This window comes from Athene noctua, chromosome 10 (assembly GCF_965140245.1).
Source record: "Athene noctua chromosome 10, bAthNoc1.hap1.1, whole genome shotgun sequence".
NCBI lineage: Eukaryota > Metazoa > Chordata > Aves > Strigiformes > Strigidae > Athene > Athene noctua.
Genome location: NC_134046.1, coordinates 1,297,487 through 1,325,438, shown reverse-complemented (window position 1 = coordinate 1,325,438; position 27,952 = coordinate 1,297,487). Strand labels below are relative to the sequence as shown.

General features: G+C 49.5%; 1 protein-coding gene across 1 annotated transcript; it reads left to right on the top strand.

Moving 5' to 3' along the window:
- The first annotated feature begins 7 nt into the window (after window positions 1–7).
- Window positions 8–27,952, top strand: ABTB1 (ankyrin repeat and BTB domain containing 1). The gene is made up of 12 exons (XM_074914113.1): window positions 8–166; window positions 1,978–2,040; window positions 3,122–3,177; window positions 4,192–4,336; window positions 6,291–6,450; window positions 7,359–7,404; window positions 8,410–8,526; window positions 13,410–13,525; window positions 18,889–18,987; window positions 19,569–19,736; window positions 22,660–22,860; window positions 24,642–27,952. The coding sequence occupies exons 1-12, from the start codon at window positions 111–113 to the stop codon at window positions 24,846–24,848; spliced, it is 1,434 nt and encodes a 477-aa protein (XP_074770214.1). The 5' UTR covers window positions 8–110; the 3' UTR covers window positions 24,849–27,952.

Below are 27,952 nucleotides of genomic sequence, written 5' to 3'. Positions count from 1 at the left end.
GTTTACAGCCGCCCCCCGGCCCCTTCCCGCGGCCCGGCCCGGCGCGGCCCCGCGGCTCCCTCCGCTCTCCGCGTCAATGCGGCGCCGCCGCCCCGCGGCCTGCCCCGGCCATGGACACCAGCGACCTCTTCACCAGCTGCAAGAAGGGCGACGTGAGCCGCGTCCGGTGAGCCGGGCCGGGCCGCCAGGCCCGCGGCGGCCGGGGGAGGGGAGCGGGGCCGTTCCGGGCGTCCCCCCGCGGGACCCGCGGCCTTTGCCCGCTGCGGCCACCCGCGGGCAGCGGGGCCGGGCCGCGGGTTGTGTTTACCAGAAGTTCTGCCCGGCCCTCCCCGGGCGCTGAACCGGCGGCGTCCCGCAGCCTCGGGCCTCCCCGGGGCAGCCGCGGTGCCGGCTGGGGTGTGAAGAGGGGACTTTATTTCTTTATAAATAAACGCGCCTTGATTTTTTTCCCCCAAGGAATTGGGCGTACGCGGAGGCTTTGCTGGTGTCTCGAGTCTGTGCGAGGTTTGCCAGGTTTCTCAACGCTCGGGCAGCCGAGCGGGGGGCGGTTCCTGCGCAGCTCGGGCGCCGCCTGTGGCAAATGTCCTCGCAAAAGGCTCCTCGGCTGCTCCTTCTCTGCCATCGGTCGGCAGGTGGATCTCTGGGAAGTAATCGCTGTGGAGATATTTCGACACCTTGTGCTGGAGGCTGTGGTAGTAGGGCTGAGAAATACCGGGCTGCTGAATTTTGGGTCCGGTGTGCCTGCTCACGCGCTGGAGCAGCGTGGCTTAGCTGCGGGGCTTTCAGATCAGGAGTCAGATGGGCTTGTGGTCTGCAGGGTGAGGGGATGTTGTAACACAAAGGCCCGGAGCTTACAACAGACCCTTCTGCTGCATCTCATAGTTTGAGGCTAAGAGTGCTCTTTGCCTTTTTTTTTTTTTTTTTTTTTTTTTCCCCGCTTGATTCTTCCAGATCCTCAGAAGGAGCCTCTCTGTTTCCAGGTGCTCACTGACAAAGGACGAATAGGCAGATACACGAGGTCTGCAGATCATTGTTACCGGTTGAGTTAATTTACTGCAAGCAGTAAATTGCAGCTTTAGTGTAGAAGGAGAGGCCCTGCAGGTGGCCTTGCAGAGGTTTAAGATGACCGACATAGAAGTGATAGTGGAGAAATGATCAGTCTGGGAACACTGTCAAAGCGGAGGGGACGAGCTGGCCAGGTGAGGGAGTAGAAAGGAGCTGAGTTGCTTCAGATTTTGAATGTGGTCAGAGGAAGCTGAAGCTTGAGACAGGAAGGATGGAGGGAGTGAAAGGGGGTAGCTGATGTGGCAGATGAGAAGAACAACTTAATCTTTGTGAAGGCCAGAGAGGGACTCTCACGTGTTATTGAGAGAGCTGGTGGTTGCGGTATGTTGGGACAGACTAGAAGAGCCAGGCTGTGTAGGACGTTCGTGTGCAGGGCAAAGGCTGTCTTCTCGAGGTGCCAAAGAGGGAGCGTTGCCAGTGTTGGATACAGGACAAACGTGCGGGATGAGGAAGTGGCAGGAGTTAAGAGCAGTCTGGAGTAGCACTGGTGGTGTTACCTGTGGTGAGAAAAGCCACAGGCAGGATGAGAATCCAGCCTTGGTGTTAAAACCTTGGCCACGTGTTTGTAAGCATCCAGGTTGCGAGTGTTGTAGGAATGTGAAGGTGCTGCTGAAATGCTCAGGCTTCTTTTGTGATTGCTGCCCTGTTAGGGGTCGGCAGGAGGGGGGTTTGATCCTCCTCCAGGACTCGAAGGGCGCTGTCAGGCCGGGCTGCAGGAGGCTGCTCTTCGGGTTGAGGGTGGGACTGATGCCCCTTCAGCCACGGCTGACGGCTCCCCAAGTCAAATGCAGGTTCTTGTCGTGCCTTTGGAAGTTACTGTACAGACTCAGAGTTGCATCTTTTTTAAAGAGGAGAATGTGACTGAGTGAGCAGCTGCATAAAGTTACAACTTTGTTTTCCCTTTTCTTCCAGATACCTTCTTGAACAGCGAGACGTGGAAATTAATGTCCGTGATAAATGGGACAGTACACCTCTGTGAGTCCTGCGGTCTGGAGTGCTGCTGGGTGGGAGGGGAGGGCTTTCAGAGCTCCTCGGCTCTCTGCATCAGCAGCTAGGAGCACTGTTACAAAACGTCTCAGGTTCTGCTTTCTGGGAGACTTGGCTACGTATTTCTGCTTCTTTTTTCTGTGGGTGCTGTGCTAAATAAGTCTTTGTCTCCCCCTCTGACTGATGCTGGCTGTCGGAGTGCTCAGAGGGGTGGTTGATTTTGTGATCAAATTACCTGGATTAAGCAGTTCTTGGCCTGATGAGGCCTTTCCCCCCTCACAGTCCCTGCCATTCTCGCCTGCCTTTGTAGGTGAAACGCAAAGGGGCTGTGGGATTGCTGTCTGGCAAGGCTCTGAACATGCAGTAGGTAGTGAAGAATCCCCTGGTGGTGCTGAGGGGGGTGCTGTGAGCTTTCTACCTCCCCACATACCGATTTCAAAGTGCATTTGGACATTGCAGTATATTTAGAGTACGGAATGACTTCCCAAAGTAAAGGCAGATGTTTGCCTGCTGCAGTGCACGTTACAGCATCCTCCTAGTTTGTGGGACAGTATGAGGTCCTTGTGAAAGAGAATCATGAAAGGCTTAGATCGTGAAAGGGAAGACAAAACTCCTCGTAAGTAGGACTTTGAGGAGTGGATTTGCTGTACATCTGGGGTGTGTGCTGTTCCCTTAACGCAGCGTGCGGCAGTCGGACGACGGGAGGAGCGAGGAGTGTTTTTGAGAATTCCCTGGAATTGCTGAGTGCCCAAAAAATGAACTCCATTAAAATGAGGATGGATTTGGCAGCTGGTGGGTGGTGCAGCAGAAGATGCTGAACTCAGATTGGGACCTTGAGATGTCCTTGCAGGGCAGCAGTGCCTAGGAGCGCTGGGAACCGATCCTGCTTAGTCTGGTGCTGGGGTCAGACTACTGTGCTATTGGGTAGCAGTTCCTCCCTCCTGTGAGGAGTCACCTTCTGAGCTGAGCAGGGACGGCTCAGTGCTGAGGTCTGCCTGCTCTGGTGTGCCCAAACGCTGAATTCTGCTTCCTGCTGGATCTCTAATTTTCTTTCTCTTGTTATTGTCAGGTATTACGCTTGCCTCTGTGGACACGAGGAGCTTGTACGCTATCTTCTAGCCAATGGTGAGCAAAAACTGTCCTGGGTTGGGGTGCAGTGTCTTTCTTCAGACTGGTCCTTAGGGATTGTATGTCCTTCTAGCTGTTCCTTGTGGAAACTTCTTCTGTTACAGTCAGCCATCTGATCAGTGATCTCAGGCTGCAGTGGGAGCCCTGGACGTGTTTTCATGGTGCCTTTTGCAGGCCATTTGTTGCTTGAATTTGCTACACGAAAGCTTTCTGGGATGAGTCGAGGCAGAATGACTTTCTGAAATCACAGCTGATGTTTTGCAAGGGTGCATTGCTGTTGGGAGTATGCTGAGGTACTTCATCTGAAGAGCTGTCTGTGTAAAACTTTATTGTTCTCTTCTGATAGCCTTGCTTTGTAAACAGGACTTAAAGGTGAAATGCAAGGGCTTTTACTAACCTCAGACAAAGCAAGAAAAGCTCTCCAGGCAAAGTGCCTGCCCATTTGGTTCCCAGCACCCAAATTCCCTTCGGTAGTGGTGATGTTCTGTGCTCTGGCAGAGGGATCTGAGTGCAGAGTCAGATCTCAGAAGGTTTATTTCCTCCGCTGCATTCAGAGCATCTTAAACAACCACCTGTGTAGTTTTGAAATAGCAAAATGCAAGTGCCCTCCAAATTTTTAGCAGAGTCTAACCTAAAGAGGCATCTCTTGCCTTGTACAAGGCCGAAATGCTGTTTAGGAGGAGCTGTTCAAAGTCCAGTAAGCGATTGTACCCTTTGCGCAGTGAGATTCTTCTTCCCAGAACATGGCTGGAGTCATGCTGAGGGACTTATTGCCAGGGTCAGTTTAAGTGAGTCATGGCTTCTTCAGAAGGGGATTTTGCTGTGGGAGAACACCTTTGGGTTGTACACGAGTAAGGGGAGCTTAGTTTTTGTAAATATGCTCAGTATATATAGCGTAGGGGGTCACAGGGCAACCTGTCACCAGCCAGAAGTCATACTCGTTTAGCGACCGTCTGGGGACACTCGAGAGAGATTTAACTCTGCTGTCGTGTACCTGTGATCGTTTTGCAGGAGCTAAATGTGAGGCAAACACGTTTGATGGGGAACGTTGTTTGTACGGAGCTTTGAGTGACGCCATCCGCCGCCTGCTGAAGGAGTACAAACAGATCACAGCAAAGTGCATGAAGAGGGACTACTACGATGTCTTCCTGCAGCGGTAAGCGGACGAGGCGGCTCCGTGTGCAAGGCCTTCTGTCCTCCTTCCTTAGCTCTTCACCTGCATATTCAAGCTCTCTGTTAAGGGCAGATTCGAAAGGCAGCAGATCAGTGCTCTGTCTCATTCTGGGCACGCAGAGCTTCCTAAGGGCTGTTCCTTTGTGCCCAAAGGGTTGAGTTCCAGGTACGTGTGTGCTTAAAGTGGAGCCTCCAGTGGCTTAGGCACAGCTTCCAGAGCTAACAGAGAGCTGGTCTTTATGATGCAGAAGCATTAGACTGTCATCCTTGAATGTCAGACCAAAATCTGATCACTAAAACCACATTAGTAATTTAGGATAATATATCAACCGAAATTAAATTTCAGGCCTGAAGTGCTGTAGCCTGGGAGCCGAGGTTTCCCGCAGTGATAATAGATATCTCATTTCTGAAATAGAGCACCTTAAGAAGCCTTAAACTGACTTACAGAGCAGTGCTCAGCTCTTTCTTTTTGTTCATTAAAATGTGTTAATTTTGAGATGTTTCTGAAAGTTGCCTGTCACACCTTGTAGTCTTAGCCTAGAGCTCGAGAAGAAGCCCAGCTTGTTCCAGGAGTAAAGGAATAGTGTCAGTCTTTTCTTCTTGCTATTTTTCTACCCTGGTAGTTCTGATGCTATTACACAGACCTGCTTGTTTGTTTGTTTTTCCTCCCCATTGGACTGACTTAAAAAAAAAAAACCCACCACCAAGATTTCAGCGTCTGCATCTTCAAAATTGGAGAGCAAATAAATCCTAGAAAGATCTGACAATCTTCCCATTACTACAGAGTCCTAATTTCTGCAGCTGTGGGGAAAGAGGGGAGGAAGGAAACTCATTTATCTGAGTAAAATCAGATTCTGCCTTTCAGGGAAGTAGAATTTTGCAGGGTGATTTATCACTTCCCTGGTGAGTTTGTGGCTCAGATGATGCAGGGTCGAGTGCACATGAAAACTAAAATGTACTGTTTTCTGCTTCTCATTCCAAACAGACCTTTCATTAAAATTGAAACAAAGGGCAACAGTAGGGGGGCAAAAAATGAACACCTAACTGCTTCTATTTTGTTTTGGGCAAGACACTAATAGGAAGGATGTGCTGCTAGTGGCAGGAGATTGAGATCAGCATTCGAGACATGCTCTGACATCCTCTCCTTGTGTGACCACACACCTTTCGGGCACCAGTCCTCTCTCCAGGAGGAGTGTGATGCCTGATGTCTGCCTGGTGTGACCTCTTGGGGATGTTTGGCAGGGTATCTATGCCAGGGGTGCTGGGCGTTAGGTAACACTGGTAGTGTTGCTGTAAACTCTGCAAGTAGCAGTCTTTTTTTTTTTTTTTTTTTTCCTTTTAAAGAATAAGGGTATGGGCATGCAGTCACAAACAAGGTTTCATCTCTGATGTGGTAATTGTCTGCGTTTCATGCCTGTGACATCCTTCCTTCTTCTGAGGGTGGGTGACATCAAGTCCTCTCCTGTTTGCTGCGCGGTTAAAGCGTGCACACCAACGGTGTCCAGAGAGCAGGAAAGTTGCACCTTACTGTGTAGTGGTGTAATTCTTTTTGAAGGTGTGTGCTTCTGTATGGCTTTTTGCCATCGAACAATTTAAAAGAGGATTAACCTTTAGAGATGTGTTTGGAGGCAACTAGTTCCTCTTTAGAATCTGTTCCCTGTGTTCACGGGTTCTCCCGAGGCAGAGAGGTTTCATTCTCCAGCCTCCCTCTTGCACTAATGAAACTTAACTTTGAGTCACTGGAGGGAGAGAGAGATCCCAGTCTAGTATGTGACGTACCAGTCCCTGTGCCGGCCGCCTAACTGGGCAGGGAGAGACTGCAATGTCCAGAGGTATTTGTTCATTTAGACCTAATTGTACCATGTCCCCCACTGGCTTTACTCCATTCTCTCCTTTCTCATTCAGCGTTGAATTTTCCCTCTCTTTGTTCCTTACAGGTTGCTGGAGCAGGGGTACCAAAGCGACATTGTTTTCATCGTTCACGGCAAATCCTTCTGTGCCCACCGCTGCATTCTCAGCGCTCGCAGCGCCTACTTTGCAGAAATGTTTGAGACCAAATGGAAGGGGAAGAACATGATAGTGCTGAAGCATCCACTGGTGAGCAAGGCTGTGCTTCCAGCTCTTTCCTTTCTTTCTCTGTTTCAGCTGGGTGAGAAAATGGTGTAGGAAGGACAGTTTGAGGGTTAACTTCCACAGTGAACAGCTCCAGGAGCTCAGGGTGACCCTAGTCAAGGAGAGGGGCTTGTGGAGGCACTTTATGCCACAAAATAGCATCTTACTCAGGTAACAAAAGCTGCATGCTTCCCCTTTGTTCACTCTGTCGGGGGCTCAACCACATCTTAAATTAATTCAGTAGCAGGTAGCTGTTACCATCTGCCAGCTGCGTCACGACTCCTCTGCGGGAGGAGTTGAGTCTGTCTCATTCCTGGTGGACAGGTGGTCTGTGGTGAAGACATCACCTCCATAATGGGCACTAATTGAGTCCCTCTTGTTGCCGTTGCAGCAGGAACTGTAACAGGCCATAAGTGCATTCCATCCCTTAATCACCAGTACTCTGGCATACGTTTCTATAGCTTGATTGTGGCTGTGCAAAACCTCTCGTGACGAACATACTTCCAGTTCCTCAGGACACTGCTTAATGTCTTCTTTGTACAAGAACGTGTCTTTCCTCTCAAATCAAGAAGAGTTGGAAATGGTTGTGACCAGCGAATGGCTGGATTTTACAGAGCTTGTATCACAACCCTGTCTTTGAACCATTAGTCAGGTCCTGACCCCACAGGCACGTGGTTTCGAGTCAGTTGATGCATGTAAAGAGCTGTGTAAGCCAGGTGGAGTGGCAGCATTCGTTATGTGAGGAGCGGGGAGATCGGGTGCAGTGTGTGAGTTGCTGTTTTTATGGGGGTTTTCTGACTTCTTCAGGATCGTGGTTTGTATCCAGGCAAGTTTCAAGCTTGTTACTAAGTTCCTGGGAAATCTAAAGGTAACTTTCTCATGTTTTGTTTCAGATCAATCCAGCAGCCTTTGGCTCTCTTCTGCAGTATTTGTACACAGGTAAATGATTTCCTGTCTGGTGTGTGTATCCGCGGCGGGTGGGCAGCGGGCGGTGCCTCTGCCCTGGTGCTCTTTGGGTGGCACAGGCTCACTGGCAGCCGTGTTTGGGTACAGGACTTGCCAGCACATCCCCTCTGCCGGCAGAAGGGGAGAATGTGAGCAGTCCCCAGCTCTTCCAGGTCGTTTGTACCTTTTGCCAGTTGTTGTCCTGCCAATAACTATACAGTCAAGTGAAAAAAAAAAAAATTAGCTTAGGTTGATTGGATGGATGTGGAGAACATATTTTTAACTTAAGGAAGGTAAATCTGTTGTCTGGGAAAACATCCCCTGAGGTGGTGAGCAGCCAGGTTCCCACCTAGGGCATTCTCAGTCCGTCAGACCTGAGCAGTGTGTGCTGAATGCTTTGACTACTTCCTAATATTTTTTTCTGAACAGAAGTTGATCCTAAACCTTCTGTGAAAATGCCAAATGTTGTATTGTAGCCATGCTAAGTGCTGAACTATTTCAGGCCAGGAGGTGGTGCCAGAAAATAACCTTATCTTCAAGGCTCTTCTTCAGTCCAGTGTTTTCAGAAATGTTTTCAGTGATGGTAACAGAGTCTGGGCTGACAGCTTGTGAGCATAAAGTCTTTTCTTACCCAGAGCCAGGTAGCCAATGGTGGCAGTCATGCATGCTGCTGTTGTGCTGCTATTTTTTCTTTTCTGAGGGAATTAGACATCTCTTGCATAAGCCTGTTTGGTCTTTGGCCTCTCGAATGAGCTGTTAGGGTAGACGCTGGGAAGTGAGAATGTGAATTACATGCTGAACTGAGATTCCTCGAGGTCGTGGGTGGTGGGGGACCAAGTCTTAGATGCTTAGACTTGAGTTGTAACTGGATGCTGAAAAGTGAAGCAGTGTGTCCAATTACTGAATTTCTGTGCCATCAGGAATTCTGTCCTTAATTGTTGCCATGTTTACACCTAAGTGGTGTGAGTTTAAACAGCTGGCTGCATTTCTTCTTGGCAGGTCGTCTTGATATCGACGTAGAATATGTAAATGATTGCAAGAGGTTGGCCAAGCAGTGTCGGCTGCAGGACCTCATAGATGATTTGGAGACCAAATGTAAAAAAGTCTATGAATTTGGTAAGCATTTTACTTGCTGTTGGCTCTGCTGTGCCTGTGTGCCCTTTCAGGGGGAAAGAGGAAAGTGTGACGATGCGTGTTTCACGGGGCCCTGGGTGCTTCCAGAAAATGATTCTGTTGTGGAATTCCCATGTTTGCATGTCAGGGGCTCTCTGTAGGGCAGCTGTAGTGGTTTCTGACACATGCACGTTTATCATTTACACTGAATGTTTTCATTATAGTAGAGCAGCCATGGCAGCAGGACTTTGCTGTGGTTGCCAGACATTCAGTGGAGCACTGTGGGGTGTATTGGTAACTGCCTTTCAGCAGAGAGCTCGTTCAAATCTCTGGGGAGATAAAATATGTACAATTAAAAGTCCTTTTCTGCATTTATCTGACCCCTAACCAAACTCAAATGTTTGACAATTGGCTCAAAATGGATGCAGAGTGAGATACAACGCTTTTTTTAAAAGCAGAGAAGTATTTCTGAAAGCGTGTGTGTATTTATAACACATGTATGTGCCAAAGCTTAAATTGCACAATCCTCTATTTAAGGGCTTTTTGTTATCCAAAGAGCTTGTGATCTCATCATGACATCAGATTATTGCATGAAAACCAACAGTGGGAGATTATCATTCATCTCCTTAGTTCAAGCTAAAGGACACATGACGAAGAATCAAAACAGCACAAGTAGGGCAAAGTGCTGTTAGTCATTAAGTAAAAAAAATACCTGGTAACAAAACCTTCAGGCTGAAAACATCTGATTTCTCATATCATGCTCTGCGTTAACTCCTTTACTTCAGCCAAGTTAGTTTTGGTTTGAGAAGGGAATCTGGTCTGTAGTTTTTAAATCAACAGCATCTTCTTCCTTGATCGTAGAAGTAAGGGTGTAGCTGTTCCACCTTTCCCTTTTGAAGTATGAGTTCTGACTATTCAGCCTGAAGTTGCAGGGCTTAACAGATAAGAGCCAGTACTCACGTGGAAGTCACATGGAAGATACTACCATGTGTAAGTCTCCCTTAGGCACGTGCAGTCGGGTGGTGGGGTACAGGGTTACCACGGAGCTGTCCCCACGTAGACCAGTGTGCAAGTTCTTACGGAAGCTGTATCGCCCATCGTACCCCAGCTGTGTAAATACAGATGTAAACATGCACCTGAAGAGATTAGAAATGCATTTCTTGGTTCCTTGCTACAAATAGTGTAAGATACCAGTTTGTGTATTAAATAAGTGGTGGAAAAGGGGAGTGGTGGTGAATACAATGAATAGAAAATAAAAACTACTCACACAACCAGGTAACAAGATTATCTTGTGGCATCTTTTGATATCGGAGTAATCCAGTGAGATACTGGAGATGCTTTTTTCCGATTTTTTTCCTTTTTATCTTTTTCTCCTGGGGTCTAGCTGAGACCCTGGGGGTGACCATTCCACCTTAATCCATCAAGTTAAAATCTCCTGTCCTACTGTGGGAGGAAAATAAGGCGGATAGCTTGCTAGGTGTCTGAAGCCATTACGTAGCGTGTTGCTGGCAACTTAAGGATCAGGAAGTCCAGTGGTTAAATTTGTGACTGCAAAGAAGCTGACTTCTTGGTCGGGTTTAAAAATGGTGAAGTAACTTTTCAGGTTGGTTGGGAGTTCCAGATACAAACTTGGATTTGTAATACAGGCTTCCTGGATGGCACCGGACAAATAATTTAATTTCTGTGCTCTTTGAGAGGGAACAGTTGTTGTTCATTTCTAAGGCCTGACAGAAGGCACAATCAATGGGTGGTGTAAAGCACGGATGGAAGTACTAGGCTTGAGTTTTTATTTATGACGGGTTGGATTTAAATGAATAGACAGAACTGCTGATAGGTCTGTTAACAGTTTGTTTCTCGTATCAGCTTTCATGTGGAAGCCAGGAAAACTTGATTCTCCAGAAAGTAATACTTATAAGAATTGGGAGAGATCTTAGGTCGCATCGTGTCTGGCACTTGACAAAGCATCACTGTTCCTTCTCTGAAGTCCTGCTTGCTCAGAGTGCTTTCTGTGGAACAGACATCTGATTCAGGTCTGCAGAGCAGGCTCACGTCTTGCCTCTGTATTAATAAAGTTGAAACGTGCCTAATAAAACAACATGAACTCAGGCCCGTGTAGCTCCAGTGGATAATTGCAGTCTCTGCAATCTCATTATCTAGAGTTAATCAGCATTTCAGAAGCACTTAGTGTCTTGGCATGCACAGACAGTGGTTTAGGAAAACCCTGAAGAGGATGACCCAGTGTCTTCTGCTGCACCTGAGAGACTTCAGTGTGAATGCTTGCAAATTTTCCCCCACGTGTATATTGTGGCTGTAACAAGAAAAAAAAGTTGCAGCGTTTGGAAGACCTCAGACAGAGTTTGTCCAGATTAAGCCAAAATCCTTCCTTTAGAAGTGAAGGTATTTGAAATTAAATGTTCTGCAGTTATTTCTACATGTTTTAGTGCAAAAACGGTTGAGAGCCAGGTTTGTGATGCTTGCCTTCAGAGGGGAGGTGCTGAACGTACAGAATCTGTGGTTGTAACTAGTCAGGGCATTGCCAGGAGGGTGTGTAAGGCAGATATCTGAGTGTGGCATCATTGTGGAAAGGTTTGAGATTTTGGTGGGGGGTTTTGTGGCTCTTATTTTTTGTGGTGCCTTGGTTCATTTGAAACAAAAGGCTACAAAGAGGTATTGAGCGGTAAAACAAAGGCAGCTGGTGAACTGGTAGGTGACGTTCAGTGCTACAGAGCTGGGCTAGACTGGGAAGAAAGACAAAATCTCATTCTTAACTGTAGCTGGGTTACTCCCTCGAGCTCCTTGCACTGTTTATGTTGCTCTTTCCAGAAAACCCTTCATTCCTACGTCCTGCAAGAAGGTGATGGTCCCTGCTGATTGTTCGCACCAGCAGCTTATTCCTGTTCTGTCACTTTGATTGTTTCTGTTAGAGGAGAGCTGCTTGTGATACCAAATGCTGTGCTCTTGGATTTGAGAGATGCAGTGTTTGAAATGTCTCACGATAGATTTGCTTCTCAGACAAATCACTGTTCTTTCACGTTGCTGTGAAAGTGCACAGATGCTTTGTAGATCCCGAGAGAAGAACTCTTTCCCTCGACTACTGCTTAGAACTTGCTGGGTCCATTAGTGATTACAGAGCCTGACTGATTTGGCGACTGTTACAATAGGCACTACACAAATATCAATTATTCTCTCGGCCATAAAGAGTTTCTAATTGCACAGTGAGAAATTTCCTTCCCTCGTGCTGGTCTGTAAGCAGACAGGGCTCTTCGAGAAAATGCACTCAGTCTTGTTTGTGTTGGTGCCAGGGCTCTTCCTTGGCTTATTTACCCTGGAAGTCATCCGTCTGCAGGTAGTTCAGTGCTAACAGAGCAGCCTGTCTGCTTGCTGGTGTATCTGTGTGCAGCAGCGGGGGCACCTGACTGTCTTGTACTGGTAGATGATCCTTCCCTTTCCTGTACCCTTGTGGGACGTTCAGCCGGTTTGAGGTACGGTGGTGGCACAGCCGAAGGTGCAGCAGTAACCCGGAGGAGGGGGTGGAGAACTTGTTCTGTGGCACTTCGTGGTCTTGTTTCGCCCACGGCCCGATGGAGTCATCTCCTGGAGCTCGTGTGATGCTGTGCAAAACGTCAGGAAAAGCGAGCTCTCAAGGTGGTGTGATTCACCTGGGAGGGGTTTGCGTGCAGTGAATCATGCCTGTCAGAAACTTCTGAGCGTGTTGGCGTGGGGCCGCTTAACTCTTTTGTCCTTGAGAGTTAAGTCTGCATCTCTCTGGCTCCCAACAGCATCTCGAGCCTTCCTCACCACAACTTTCCCACTTTCCAGTGGTGCTCCATGTTTTTTCACATGCTTCCCTGTATGCCCGTGACTCCCGAATGTCTGCGTGCTCCAGTCCTCACCGCAGAGCCTGCTGAGCTGAAACCAAACTCGAGGTGTGCGGTAGCCAGAAAGAGGAAAGGCCGTGCTGGCAGAGCTGTGGTAACACCACAGCTGGGTGGGCTTTGGGCTGCCCTCGAGGCGGGGTGGCTTCGAGGAGCTCCACTGCAGCTTTGGTCATAGCAAGGCTGCAAAAGTCTGATTGTGTATTTTGCTTCCCCTTTACGAGGCTGTTCAATTGTGGAGGCTGGTAGGGCAAGGCAGGAAGACACACTAGGTCTGAAAAAGGCAAAGAAGTTGCCATCTCTGCATGGTTTATTTGATCTCTGGTGGTAGTGATGCTTATTTAATGTTTGCAGAGAACACGGGCATGCTCAGCAGTCCAGGTGTTTTGGGGTTTTTTGTGCTTTGAGGATCTACAGGTAGAGTAGGGGACAGACTTGGGTGCACAGGACTTGATACCTAAACAAGAATAAATCCCTTTGTTCCCTGGAGTGAAGTTAGGATGGCACAGACGCAATGGGACCCACGAGAGCACGTGACAGAGCAGAGAGGCACAGAAGCAGCTTTATTTCAGCTCAGTACTCCCTGGCATGGGCTTCACCTGAGGCAACACTGTCTGTGGTAGGGGTGGCCAGCTGGGAAGACCTTGTCCGAGTGGCCCCTGCAGGGCCCGGGGGGGGCCTGATGGACAGTCCTCAGCTGTACCTGCTGACAAGGGTTGTGCAGAGAGACTCGGGCTGTGGCAGCTTTGTGCTTGCCACAGTTGACATGCCAGCAGAAGGCATTAAGTGGAGGTTTGAGGAGGTACAAGCCTCCCCTCCCAGCCCTGCTCACCAGCTGCACCGAGGGCTGGATGCCTGTGTACACAGGAGAATCACGGGGGTTGTGCAGTAGAAGCCAAACAGCAATAATACTGTTTTTTCCCGGAGTGTCTTTCTTTTCTCTAAATGGGAGAGAATGTTTGTAGAGGAATTTAGGCATCTCTGCTCTTTTGTCTTTTTTGCTTCTTCCAGTCTCTTCCAAGCCAGGGACCTGTGTGAAAGTGCTGACGATTGAGCCCACAGGTAACTGCCGGCTGCAGGAAGATCTGGCTCTCCTAGCAGACTGCGCCCTGCCAGCCGAACTGCGGGTACGGAGCCTTTACACTACTTCTGCTCTCCGGGGGCTGTGCTGTGTGTTCACCCGCGTTCGGCCGCATTCTCTCCCTTTGAGTTTAGTGCTTGCTTGTGTGCTGCTGCTGCTCCAAATGCTGAAAGCCTTTTATTGCTTCAGAATGCTGTGAAGCTGTTTAACGGGGCTGTCAGTGCTGGTCCTTCCCTTGGATTTTTTCCCCCAGCAGGTCTTGGTAAACAAAACCCTTGCCGTGGTATTGGTGGGGATTTCCCCGCTGACTCCAGTGGCACAGGAGTTGGGCCCCAGCTCTTTTTCCTTTTCTCTGCCATCCTTGTTGAGTATCAGCAGTGTTTTATCAGCAGGCATTGATACCCGAAGGGACATGTAGGTGGCAGATGGCTAGCTGGGCTAGCTGACTAGGAACTGACACCCTGCAGTGGGGAGGGGCTCTCAAACCCTGAAAATGTTTCCAGCAGAAATGTGAATCCCTCTGAAGCAAATTAACTTGACTGCCAATAGATTTGCTTTCCATAACTACGTCTTGTTGACCTTTAGAAATAGCCCACAGACCGCAGGCTGGTGATCACTGTGTTAAAATACCATCAGTATTATTAGTTAGGCTCATATATCTGGATCTTTGCTCCCAGCTGCAGGAGAGCAGGGTAAATGTTAGTGGTCTTCATTCTCCTGGCATCTGTTGTTTTCTGTAATATCAGCAGATTCACTTTGCTCTTACATCTGTCCTTTTTTAACTCTTTCTCGTACCAATCACTGAATTTAATAACGTGAACTCCTTTTAGGTGACTGCTGTGCCCAGAGGTTGTATGACTGAGGGATGTAGCAAAGTTTATTGCTTTTTTGCTCTTTGTCCCTTGCTGATTAGACCTGTGTGTGTGTGTGTGTGTGTGTGTGTGTGTGCACATGGATCAGGTTTCTTACCTGTAGTAAACCACATGGTTTGGGCTGGCTTTTGGCAGACATATCTCTCTGAGTACCAAGCACTTTATAGAGGAGTCATTCTCCATCAAGTTTTCATCTACCAATGCAGAAATCTTTCCTACATAACCTGCCTCCTGCAAATATAATAACCGTGCATTTATTTGTGGCTTTCAGTATGCTTTTCTGTATGTTTGCAGGCTTTAAAGGGAGGTGATACTGTAAGTAAGCCTCAGATTTACTTCCCAAATAATTAAAAATAGGATTGTGGGCCCCGAAGTGGAGAGATTTATATAAATTTTAAGTTACTTCCCAAATAAAAAGAATGCTTTCAGTTTGATTGCTTGTTCCCAGACCTTGATGGCATGCTCCTGTTGCATTAGGCTTTTCCAGGGTTAGAAACACTTCCCTTTTAATTCTTTCGTGCAGAATAGGAGCTGGAAGGAAAATATGAAACTTGGAATAATATAATCATCTGACAGCACTGTGAACGCCTCTGTGAGCTGTGGCTTCCTTGCTGTGTTCATAGATCAGAACGAAGGCAGTTGCAGCAGCACTGGAGCTGCTATGGCTGTAAGGGTGGAGAGGGCACGGTCACACGCCTGGTCACTAGAGAACGTGTGTGCCATGCACAAACGTGGGTGCTTTGTTTAAGCCTGATAAATTCAAAGAGATTCCCATTTTTCTCTCTCTAGGTCTTTTTTGTTGACTTACAAAGAGTGTGTGAACACAGCTCTTCATCCTGTTGCCATTTATATCTCATCCTAATGTTTGCAAATTGTTAAATTCTGTGAATTAGGCATCTTTGCTCTGGGACAGAGGAATTGCACATCCTCGTTCTGACAGGGTTTGATGCCGTACAAGCAACAAACTATGGAACCTAAAATGTCAGGGACAACCGAACAGTCACGGACAGACATCTGTGTTCTCGAGAGAAACATACATTTTTTCCAGCAGAACAAAATAGGTATTTGGCTTCTGGATAAAAGCCAGCGTTTCCAGAGTTTGGTAAGAGACATTCTGAGCTGCTCATGCCATGTAATGCCATGTTCTGTGAAATGGGGTTGTATACAATTTTCTGTTTCACTATAAACAAATACTTTTCATGTAATGTCTCTGATACTTGAATGATGCAGAAAACTCTGCTGTATGACTAAACCAATAATTAACGTTTGATATCCAATCACAGTTCATTATTAGTTTTCAGAGTGAGGACTATCTATTCTTTGAACTCTTCAGCATGTTTATAATCTTGGTACCTTGTGTCTCATTCCTGTTTATACCTGAAAGCCTTTTCTCTTTCAGTGTTTGTTTTTAAAAGTGTGGTTGTTGTCTCAATTTTGTTTTAAACTAGTAATGACCAGAATTTTTCTGACCACAACAGCTGCTGCTTTGGTTTGTTGCAATAAATTTAGCAGTGACAGATTTAAGTAAATTACCATCAGAAACCAGGCAACTGTCACAAACCATGTGGCTTTCCACTCTCTGCCTAGCTCTTCATCTCCTGTCTGCCAGGTGGCATCGGAGTTGGAGACTCCAGGCTTTCCGGTGCTTGAGACTGCAGGCATATAATTTCCTTATAGCTATTTTTCATTACCTTTAACTGAACTCTTATTTTCCAAACTAAGATGAAATCAGACTTAAAAGGACCAGAGTTTGCTGTGAAATAAATAGTGCTCTCTCCAACTGTATTAACATTTGGTGTGGCTGCAAAAAAATGTGACCATTTGTCACTTTTGGGGTAAAACTAAATCTTACAAAGTGTAGAAAGAACAGTTTGAAACCATTCGATGGGTTCCATCTAGTCTTGCCTCCACATCTGTGTAGTGTGGTTGTCCATGGCAGTTATTCCTGGGCTTTGCCCATTTGGCAGAGGCAGATTAACTGAACTATTTAAATCATGCTTCCAATCGTTGGGTTTTTTTTTTTTTTTTATCCAATTCACTTGCATCTGGTTATGGGCTGGTAATCTTTTCTTGGATCACTAACCCCTGTATTTTGTGTTGTAATTTGCTCACAGTTTTCTTGCTGAGATAATCCAGCCAAGGTAGGAATTGCTGCCACTGATTGGTTTTGTACGGTTTTGTCTCCAGCAGCATTTCTCTTTGGGCGCTAACAGCACATTCACAGCAGCAAAGACGTGGTCCTCCGCGTGTTGTGGTGGGTGATGGCGGGAGGATTTCGTGAACGTTGAAGCAGTCTTATGCTATGGAGGTGTTGAGAATATTTCCGTATGGTGGATGAGTGATTGTGAATGTGTTTGCACCTCGCAGGACAGACTGTTTTGTGCTTTCTGGGCAACATGCTGAGCTTTGGCAGCTGTGCTTTGCCTGGACAGAGGTATGCTGAGCAGGTTTCCTGAGTGGGGGCGGTGGGAGGAACAAGCCAGTTTTCTGCAGGGAGACCCTGAAAGGGAGATTAAATTCCTCAAGAGTTAGAAGAGAGTAGAAGTAGTAAAGACTTAAAAATGAAGTAAAAGGGAAAATTCTGCAAAGCCACTTCACAAAGACATCAACCTGCTTTTGTAGTAGGAATTGGAAATGACCTTGTAAACCTGAGCATCAGAGCAGGGACCAGGCAAGGCTAGAAGTGGGAAACTGAGCCAGGAGGAGTTTGTAATTCAGGAGACAGACTTGGAGACAAATAAAACTCCCATGTTTGTTCCAGAGGGATGGATTCCTTTTAAAGATTTACCTTTGAACAATGAAAGGGGAGCAAAGAAGGGATGCACGCAGAAGATGTGGAGTTTATATGTCAATTAAAATTCTTGTGCTGCAAAGAGTGGCATCTTAACAAAGCCTGTTTCTAGGTTTGTTTTACCTATAATGTGCTGCAAAGCTGTAGCCCAGAAAGTCAAGTCAGAATTTCTAGGGGTACATGGAAGCTGTGCCTTGAAACATGAAACACAGGTAACGGCAAAATAGCAGCCTGGGGGATCTACAAATGGGACAGTCTGGTCTCATCCTCGGTGCTGGAGGTGCCCTTTGTGTTACAGCTTCACAAAAAACATGTAGTAGACTTGGGGGGAGTGTTCCTTGAATTGCTGCATCTCTTCTGGGAGAGAAGTTCCCCGATGGGGAAGGACCCACAGGAGAGAGGTGTTAATGGAGCGGCAGCCTTACTGCCAGAGCCTTGTGCAGGCTCTGAATGTCACGGGGTTTACTCCGCTGTGATTAGGAGCCACAGACGGCCAGATGTTGCCGAGGACAGACAAAGACCTTGGCAAATGGGTCCGGGTTAAAAATAAAATTGGGCCTTGAACTGATGTCAGATGGGTCCGGGTTGCCACGCTCAGCGGTGGGGTGAGCTTTGGCCAGCTGGGTGCCCTGCCACGTCCTAGAACCCGTCTGGAGAGAGAAACCTCCCTGCACGGGAGCTGCGCTGGGCTGAGAGCTCAGGCCGGGGTGATGCAGGCTGGGTCTGTCTTGGTTAGGTGGGGAGGGAGGGGTGGGCTGGCTCCTCAGCAAAGCTGGCAGTCAGTGCTCTCAGCGTGGGGCAGGGGGTGCTGAGGTAGTCTGCCTCTGGGAGACTGACCTCCACTGCCAGCCCAGGGTGCTCCAGGTGCAAGCTTGGGGTGAAACTTTCCTGGGTGAGAGACAGCAGTAATAAACTCCTGGGCCCAGGCAGCTCAGGGACATGTTTGGAAAGCAAGAATCAGGGGGAACTTCTGTTTCCAGAGATTAATTGTCTTGGCTACGTGACTGTGAATATAAACTTTTTCTTTTTAATACAGTTGTATTACCCTTTATATAGGATAAGGTGAAAGTAAAAATCTTTGGAAGTGTCACTTTAAAAGAACATAAGGCCAACAGATTTTTTTTTTTTTTTTTTCCTCTCTGTGTGTGCTGTCTTTGTTGGCATGCGGGACTGGGAGGAGGTGTGTTGGTGTTAAAATAATTCACTAGAGTATTAATACTGCAACAACACTATCTTTGGCTGCAAATCAAATCATAAATTTAAAATGTGCTTTAGAAATCTTGAATTATTCAAGTGAGGCAGTAATTGTAGCCAAACTATTTCAAACTGGTGTATACTTCTATGTCATCTATACGTTCCTACATCTACCTGTGCATCTACACAGTAAAGGGCTAGTCCTGAGCTCTAGTATGCTTATAATATCCACTACGTGAAGTAAACTTCACCTTCACTTGGTCGTGTGCCTTGTGAGGTGGCACAGAAATGCTTCCCAGAGGTTTTTGGAGGGGTGGGGAGTTTCCACGGGTCAGGGAGGCGGCTGTAACTTGTACCAGGAGTGTCTCTATCAAGAGTGCAAGGACTTCAGTTCCTCACGTTGAAATCTCTGTTCCCTGAAATCTGGTGCTCTGCACTGTGCTGAAGGAATGGATGGTTGCTTCTGGGAAGACCAAGAAGTCCAAAATTGGGACCCTGAGCATGTTTAAAGCACGAATGTTAAAGGTCAGGTTTTCTGGTTTCCCTTTCTAGGTTGGTTTTGGGGAGTTGCCGTTTGACAGCACCGACAACTTCAACAGTTGTCCCGACGTGTGTTTCAGGGTGGCAGAGTACAACTTTTTGTGCCATAAGGTACGTGCATGTGCTCTATACTTCATTCTCCTCCCTTTTTGCCATGTCTAGTCTACCTGTCTTGCCCACTCATCCAGTGCGGAATGCCCTCTGCAGAAGCAGCACTGCCTCATCAGCTGGAAAACCCCAAGTCGTATTGCAACTGGAAACTATATTTAAAGCATTTAACAAAACAGCAAACGCTGCCTTTCTTGCAGAGGTAAGGAGATGAATTTATGGACTTAGTTACAGCATTCACAGCTGCAGAATCTCTACAGTTAGCTTGTGCGTTCAGTGTCTGGAGAGGGGAATGTTTGATCTGCAAGTGAACAGGAAGAATGGATTCAAACTCCTGCCCTAATGCCGTGCTACTTCTGGATCTCTGAAGTTTACGGATTGTTTTTTTGGTTCTGGGGTTAGGCATGGGTAGAAACAAGGTATGGAAAAATGTTGGAGATGCACCTTCAAAATATAGGGAGGATCAGAGTTAGAGTCTGAACTTCCGAAACATCTTTGAGCTGCTCTGACAGCCGGCGGGTAGTGCTGCTCGGTTTGATGCAGTGAGAAGGATTCTAGTCTCTTGGTCTTTATTCCCTCTCCAGGCATTTTTCTGTGGTCGCAGTGATTATTTCAAAGCCCTTCTTGAAGACCATTTCAGTGAGAGTGAGGAGTTACAGACACAGCCCAGCATCCCTGTGGTGACTCTCCACAACATCTCAGAAGATATCTTCATCCGAGTCCTCTACTACATCTACAGTGACGACACAGAGGTGAGGCCACCCACAGAGCCTCTCCTCCTGGGCTGGCTCGTTCTGGAAGTGTTTGCCTACAGCATCTGGAGGGGCAGTGGTGTTCAGTTTCTTAAATCCAACTGCCCTACTCTGCTGCCTTGCTTCTGTCTCAGGGACCCACGTCCTGGGACTCACTGTGAGCCAGGCAGGGGTCTAGTTTCTGTGGGTGATGTTTGGGAAGCAAATCCTTAGTCTTTTGTCCCATAACGAAAATGTGAAAATTAGGTTGCACGTTGTATGATGGCATGATAAATGCAGATTTCCCTCTCGGGCTCTGTGGAAGGATTAAGGTGGGCAGCTGCCAGTAGATGGCAGATTGAACACATTTGGGGATGTGGAAAGGTTGAGAGATTCTGCTGATTTACTCTTGGCATCACAGCCCACTGTTCCACTTGTAGCAAGTCATTATATCCACTGTTATGTGTTGCTGGGGTGTGCAAAGGTTCCACTGGGAGACCAACACCTTGCTGTGCTCAGTGGCACAAGCAGTAACAAAGTGGCCCCAACCCACCTAGCTTTCAGCCTCATGGAAGGCGCAGCAAATCTCAGTGTTTAAGCAGGTTCCTGCCTTGGTTTTGCGTCAGACGCTTTCAGCAGCTCCAGCTACAAGATGCCAGAACGGGTTCTGGCATTGGGGCAGCGATGAGGGACGCTGCTGCACCTGGCAGTGTCACTTCTCCCGAGCAGTGTTTGTGCCCTGGGTTGGGTGCCACGTGCGGAGAGCAGCCGCAGCTGGACCTTGTTTCTGCTGCTGCCTTCGCCTCCGGGTAGCGGCAGGGAATGTGCGGTGGGGAGGGATGTATTTAGCAGGCAGCACGGGCAGGATTGCCACTGGTATGCCAGAGAGCAGATGCTTCATTTGTCCCTCAGCTCCGTGCTGAAAGGGCAGGCAGGGGGAAGGCAGCATGTTGGGGTTGTGAAGATCCTCCCGACCTTGTGACTGCGCTGCAGCGTGACCCTGGTCCCTCACACCCCTCTGCTCTGCCTGCCCTCCTCGAGACGTGTTTCCCCAGCACAAGGCTGCCCCGGCTGGGCTTGGGGCAGGAGGACAGCCCAACAGCAAAGTGGAGGAGTTGCAAGGATCTCGCTCGTGTGTTTTCTAGGCAGAATGGTGCTGCCCCAGAAACTGGCTTGGATTTCAAACTGAGCAGCCAAGACACGAGCTTCTGCAGAGAGTTCACCTGCCGTGAAAAACTACTAGGGAAAATGGTCAGGAAAGTGGGAATATAGCTCAAGTTCCAAACTTACATGCAGAGTGTTCTCCTTGCCCTGGGTTTCCCTAGCCAAGGGTCAGCACTCCCACAATTCTTTTTCCAAAGGATTTCTCTGTCTCGGCCATGTAGTAGTGACAGTGCTGGCAGCTGGAAGGAAGAGTGTGTGCAGAGGACAGACGGGGTTCCAGGCAGAGAGAGAAGTAGCTGATCAGAACACTTGTGTGGGCTCAGGGGAAGCTTTTGGAGGAACATTTGCCAGGTTTGTGCTCCATCAAGCAGTTGGGAGCTGCTGCCATCAGTACTACTGGCTCAGACGCCTCCAACTCATGAGGTTCCTGGAGCTTATGAAAGGACAAAGCAGCACTTGATTAACAGCCCCCAGAGCTTTGTTACACCCTGTGGCAGTACACGACACGCCTCTGATGCATCCTTCTGCACCGCTGCTGCGGGCTGTCACACAGCTGAGAGAGGCGCTGGGAGCAGTCTCTCCAAACACGGGTGTGGACAGCTGTGGGGGAAGAAAGAATCAGCCTTTTTCAGTTGTCAGAGTGAGCAACCACCTGTGCAGATGTGGACAGCGCTTGTTTTGCTGCTGACCAGTTATCAGGGCAGTGGACGGTGCAGCACCAGAGTTACCATTCCTCAGTCTAGACCCGTGTGGCTTGGTCTCTGTCTGCAGGGGATCTCGCCTCCTCCTCAGCCAGGGTGTGCTGCATCCTGCAGATCTGCTGTTAAAAGGAATGTGGGTAACTGTGCTCTTTGCACTGCGCGTTAGCAGGAACCGAACTGTGCAGAGAGAGGCTCTAGCTCCAGGTTAGTGACGCAGATGGCTGACTGAAATAGGATTTGCCCAGCCAGGGGAAGAGACTGAGTGAAGCTGGAGGTGGTGTCTCCAACATTATCTACAGCATTTTTTTATCCTCAGATCACTTGCAAGGAACAAAAGTACCCAAGAGGGAAATGAGAGGGTGATTCTCTAGCTCAAGAGCCTGAAAATGTTAAAGGCCATTCACAACAGTGTAAGCTTGAGCATCTGGTGCATGAATTTAGTTTGGTTTGAGGGCCTGGAATGTGCAGAGTCTGTTCCTCACCTAGTTGGCCCTCACCTACAGTTTATCTGGGGTGCAATTTTCTGTCCTGGGCTGTATCCCTGTGCCAAGGAGCTTGTGCTGCCTGAGTTAGCAGAGCCAGTTTGAGGAAGGAACTTAAAAGAATTTTGTACATTTTCCACAAAGTGCGTGTCCAGCGGTACGTAAATGGGAGGCAAAGTCCTAGTGGGGATGGGGTGCTCTGTTCTGCCAGCCCGCTCCGTTTGAAGGGCTTTCAGTACCTCTGGTAGAAGCTGCCTCCTCCTGCTGCCACACTGCACGTCTCTCAGCAGCCAGCTTTCAGGTGCACTTCTGTGTTTCAGTGTTGCTTTGTGCTTAGCTAGAGAGGTTAACTGCAGCACGGCAAACTTCTTGCTTTGTGCTGAGCAAGCTGCCTCTGCAGCATTTTAAACTCCTCTGTGGAAACGGAGGGGAAGACCTAGCCCTGGAAGATTGAGCTCGGGTCTCTCAGTAGTGCCATTAGCGCCTGCCTGGTGCATGCTTTAGGGACTCTGCTAAAACACGAGAGAAAAAGGCGCTTTGCCGGAGACGGGTGAAGTGGGTAGGACTGGGCAGTAATCCCCCTCTTGCCATTGCCAGCTGTCCCCGGAAAACGCCTACGACGTGCTGTGCGTGGCAGACATGTACCTGCTGCCCGGGCTGAAGCGCCTTTGCGGCAGGACGCTGGCTCAGATCCTGGACGAGGACAACATCGTCAGCATCTGGAGGGTCGCAAAGCTCTTCCAGCTGACCCGGCTGGAGGACCAGTGCACGGAGTACATGGCGAAGATCATCGAGAAGGTACCAGACACGCTCCCCACAGCCCTTGCCACGTGTGCCTGTAAGCCTGAACTGCGCAGTGAGCCACAGATACAAGAGTTAATGCTCGTGCTTTGGTCTGTGACAAGTGCTTGCCCCCTCTGTTCTAATGTGCTTCCTGAAACTGAGCAGCGATGAAGTAGCAAAGCACATGGTGAGTTAGGACGGAGCATGAGGAGCGTGTGCAGTGTCACTGCGGTAAGCCAGATGCTGGTGGCCGTCTGGCACATCCCTGTGGACTGTGGGGTGAAAAACCTGACCAAAAAGTTCCATGGGCAGGTGACTTTCACCGAGCTTTCAGCCACCATGCCCAGAGCGACAACTGGAGAATGTGCCAGTTCCAGCCTGGAGAGCCCCGTGGGGTGCGCAGGGGAGCTCTGTGCAGGAAATGTTTTCCAGTGTTTGCTGCAGGGAGTTCTTCCTGGCATAATGCTATAGAAAAGAAAAATCAATGTGATCTCTACTCTCCTCCAGGATGACAAATCTAACAGTAGGGGTCTCCACAAGGGAAATTTGGCTGTTGAACACCCAGAAGTAATGAATCTAGCTCTGAAGTTTTCTTTATGAGGCTCCATTTGAGTGTTATCCTGAGGGATTATAAGTTTCAGGACTCACGGAGAAAGTTGCCACACAGAAGGATAAACTAGAACCTGTGGGGTGTTTTTATCCTGAAACAGAGGTTTTTATAAATGGCTTTTACAGTTCACAGGGGAGCGTAACATTTTTCACCTGCAGCTTGGAAGGTGTGAAATTCTTTTTGGTATGTGAAAATAGCGAAGGAAATGATTCCAGGGCTGTTATTTTGTTCAGTGTATAGCTTGGGGATGACAGACACATCAGCATGCCCCCAGATTCTGGCTTCTGAAAAAGGGATTTGGTTGGAAAGCTGGTGGATGTCCCAAGCAGTGATGGTGCAAGGCTGCACCATTCCCCTTCCCTGAGCGGGAGCCCTTGGACCCAGCGCTGGCAACGTGCCTTCCGAAGGGTTTCGGCACAAACGGAGCCGCCCCAGCTGCTCCGACATCAGCAGCTGCCAGTGTCTTGTGGCGAGGCCCCGGTGATGGCAACGGGGAGAGGTTTTGGCAGGGAGTGCAGCACAGAGCGGGGCTCAGCACCCCGCCGTGCCCGGGCGCGCTGCAGTGGTGCAGGCAGACGGGAGCTGCCTCTCACCCTTCAGCACGCCACATGTTCCCGGGGAACTTGATGCAAAAATCATTCCTGGGTGACCTGATTCTGTCAGGCTGGGCCCAGAACCGAGCAGCTGCCTTGCCGTGATCTGCTGAGGGGCCGTGGCCGTGGGGCTGGGCGCTGTGGCAGGGGCAGGGTCAGCTGTGGCCGCTGGGTCCGCGCAGGGCACGAGCAGCCTCTGTTGCTTGGGGCAGGACCTTCCCCAAAAGCGTTTGGCAGCATCTCCTGGGTCTTGCTGGGGAGCCTTTGGGGGGGAATATTGTGTGTGTTCATGTGCCCCAGTACCAGAACCATGGGTGCTCAGTTAGCGGGTGTCACAGTGCACTCCTGGGAGTGCAGGCTGCTCACAGCTGTGGCGCTGGTTGCTGGGGCGTTGCTGCCTCCCGGGGGGGTGGCAGATGCCTCTGCAAACGGGCTGTGTAGGAGGCAGCAAGGTTGGGGTCTCCACGTACCCTTAGCAATCCCTTTTCCTCTCTGGGATCCCTCAACAGTGGCTGAGCCCGTTATCCCAACCCTTTCCATCCCTTCACCCATCATCTTGTCTTCCTAACGGTTCTCTTGTCCGCCCCGTCCAGCTGGTGGAGTTGGAGGAGTTTGTGGCTGCCGTGAAGGAGAACGCGGAGGCTGTGGAGGAGCGGCAGGAGACTGACTCCATTCCTCTGGTCGACGACATCCGCTTCCATATCACCAGCAACGTGCAGACTTACAGTGCCATCGAGGAAGCCAACCAGAAACTTGAAGCTCTGGAAAACCTCCTGGCCAGTATAGGGCTTGAGTGCTGATGTGCAAACCCTGCCTGTGGTATGAGCCTGCGCAGCCCCGCCGGGTTGGCTCGGAGCGCAAGAACAGCCGAGTCTCTGAATGTCTCTCTTCCCCTTCTTTGTCCTCCCCAATCACTTTCAGGCATGGTTTCTTTTTAATTTATTTACGTCTGGACATTTGCATGTCTGGTTTGTGTTTGGTTTTAATTTGTTTTTCGTTTCTCCTTTCAGAAGTAGCTCCCAAAGCTCAGCCCAAATCAGTAGCTGCTCCTTTGTAGGACACAACGCGGATGGGAGGCTGCCCGCTGCTGGGGGTGCTCAGGGAGCTGCTCTGGGGGACTTGCCGGGTGTTAGGACACCCATCCTGTTCTGTTGCCCCACAACACACTTCTGAAACTGGTTCATCCCAGGATATTGTTGAATTGCCACCGTCAGAGAAAGAAAACAGGATTAAACTCTCCAAATAAGTATATTGGAAGGGAGGTGGCCTTTCTTTCAGGGCCAGCGTGCTAAGGTTGGCAGAGGTGGGCAGTGCTTCCCCAGCAGGGGCACAGCAGTGCCTGGCTGTGTGGAAGGCACTGTCTTCACCTGCTATTCTAGTTTTTAGATGAAAAGAACCAAAGTGGTTTCTGGGCCTTCCCTAGCTTTTCATTGCTTTGAAGTGCTCAGAATTTAAAAGCTTTGCTTTCTGAACAAATGTCTTTGGGAATGCAGCAGAGACCAGAGCCTTTCCGTTCTTAGAAAGCAGTTGCTTTCAATGCATGAAAAAAAAAGGAGAGCACCCCTTTTCTTCCTAACAGGGGAAGGAAACACCTTCTTGGAAACAGCACTTTTCCCTTTCTTTTTGTCCACTGTGGTAGAGCAAAACAGACTCTTTGGTGGGTCAGGGAGGAGGGGTCACCAGAAATCGTTTTAGAAGGAAAAGGGGCCTTTTGGGTCTCTTGCAGGGCAGCTGTCCCACTCATCGACGTTCTGGCTTTGCTCAGCCTTGAACCTTGTAGCTTCAGTGTCCTCCAGGAAACTCACTGTTTGTACTAATGAATCTGAGTCTGTGTCCCGCAGTAGGTCGTGTTATCTCGTGTTGTCTCCCTAGACTCCTAACGAGGGTAATGATGTTCTTTCTGCTTGGCACTAATCAGCGGGCGATACCCCTGCACAAAGCTTGCCTTGCCCCGCAGGCTGCCCTCGGAGCTGTTTGTCTGCAGGTGACAGGTTTGGGGAGGCTCGGGCTCCCGGGGCAGGGGCCGGGTGTGCTGTGCTGTGCTGCGAGCGGGGAGGGAGCAGGGGCGTTGTGAGAAGCACACGCAGGATCTTGCCCGGGCAGTGGGCACCATCCCCAACACGTATCGTCACTCCGGTCACTCTGTGAGGCAGGAGCTTGAAATAACCCGCATCAGGTGTGCTCTTACTGCTTGAGGTGGGAGCTGGGCACGGGCCCCTGCAGCTCCAGGGTGGTGGTTTCTGTAATGGTGGTGATGCTTCCCTTGGGTAAGGGAAGACGTTGGAGATCCAGCGTTTGGCAGGGACTTGCTTCAGCTGTGGCTGCGCTTGGGAGGATGGGTTTCTCTCCCTCACTAATCTCACGAGGTGAGACTGGTGCTCCCACACCACGTGGGAACTGCAGCCCCTGCTCGGAGCATCTGCCTGTACCTGGGGCGTGGTGGAGCTCCCTGGGGAACACGGGCAGGCTCTGGGCACGGCCTGCACCGACAGGGGGCCCTGGGGTACCCGAGAGAAGCTGGACTTTGGCAGAATCCTGTATCAAGATTGAGTCGCGCTTAACCGAAGCTGGGCACAGAGCTGGGGGAGCAGGAGTGAGGTGTGCTGACATAACCAAGCACCGAATGCTCGTGCACTTTGTTCTCTGGGTTTAACTGGTGTCTCTTGCAGAACAAGTCTGTGGGGCAGGGAATGGTGGCAGCAGGGCTGTTCAAGCAGGGCTTCAATTCTGCTTCAAAACGCTTGTGAGGAATCGTGAGGAGTTCTGGCGGTTTGTTTCCTGTGGCCGCGTGCGGGTGAGGCCGGGGCTGTCCCTGCAGCCGTGTGCTGCTGTGTGGGAGCAGGGAGCAACAGCAGGGTGCCCCTGTTTGGGGGGCTGACGTGGAGGGGAGACCTGTGTTTGTCGTGGGATTGGTGGAATGTGCCTCTGTGTCCATCTCTGAGCTCTTTGGCTTCACCAGGACCACCAAAGAGCCCAGCACAGCTTGGAACTGTCAAAAGCATCTCGGTAAACTTGAGGAGGGGAGGAGCTGTTGGGAAAGCTTTAATATGAAGTCCCGTATATTTTGGAGGAAGGAAGGTGAAAGCAGAACCGCTTTGTTTTCTTGCTCAGTGGAGTGTCAGGTTCACGAAAGCCTGCTGCAGAAACGGAAAGCTTGACCCAGCTGGTTCAGTTCCCTGTTTCTCCGCCCTGTGTGGTTGAAGATGACGCTGAGCATAAGCTGGACGTTCAGTTTATCACATCCCCAAGCTGGACGTTCAGTTTATCCCATCCCCTCTGCTCCTCCTGCATAAACTCCTCACCTGACGCCTCAGTCGTCATCCCTGGGCAGCAGCAGCGGTTGTGGCAGCCCCGCACGGAGCCGCCGGGGAACGGGCCGTGGCCTTTGCCTTCCCCTTGTGCTCGGCGAGGTGCAGAAGCAGGATCACTGAGGAACGCGCTGATGCTTTTCTCTGCAGAGGCCTGGGCTGCTGACCACACGGACACCGGTAGGGGCAGAGCGGGAGGAAGGCAGAGGGGGCAGCAGCGCTGGGAAGCCTTTTCCATGCGGCTGCCCGTGAACAATCCCATTCCCGCATCCTGAAGCGCAGAGCAAGCCAGGCTGCAGCTGTACACGGAGGAAAGCTCGGCCTGGCCTTCCCCTCTGCCTCCCACTAAGGCAGTTCCACGGGCGCTGCCCAGCGGTGTCACAGTGGTCACGTCCGTGAGGCCCCTCGGATTGTCCAGGGACTCGGGGCCCTTTGCCCCCCCCATCCCTTTTGGTGGAACAGGGCTACCAAAAGCAGATGGTCAGCGTGCAGGCAGGCTCTCCAGCCAAGGTGAGCCAGGTCAAAACTTAGATTTGAATTCACTTTATTCTTGCTGCAAATACTTTTATCACAAAATAAAAACCTTTTGATTTTTC

What these genes read in the sequence shown, in the direction of transcription:
- ABTB1 (XM_074914113.1), top strand. Translation starts at nt 111, where the DNA reads ATGGACACCAGCGACCTCTTCACCAGCTGCAAGAAGGGCGACGTGAGC. An exon ending in GGCGACGTGAGCCGCGTCCG is followed by an intron (nt 167 to 1,977) that starts GTGAGCCGGGCC and finishes CTTTTCTTCCAG; the next exon opens with ATACCTTCTTGAACAGCGAG. An exon ending in ACGCTATCTTCTAGCCAATG is followed by an intron (nt 3,178 to 4,191) that starts GTGAGCAAAAAC and finishes ATCGTTTTGCAG; the next exon opens with GAGCTAAATGTGAGGCAAAC.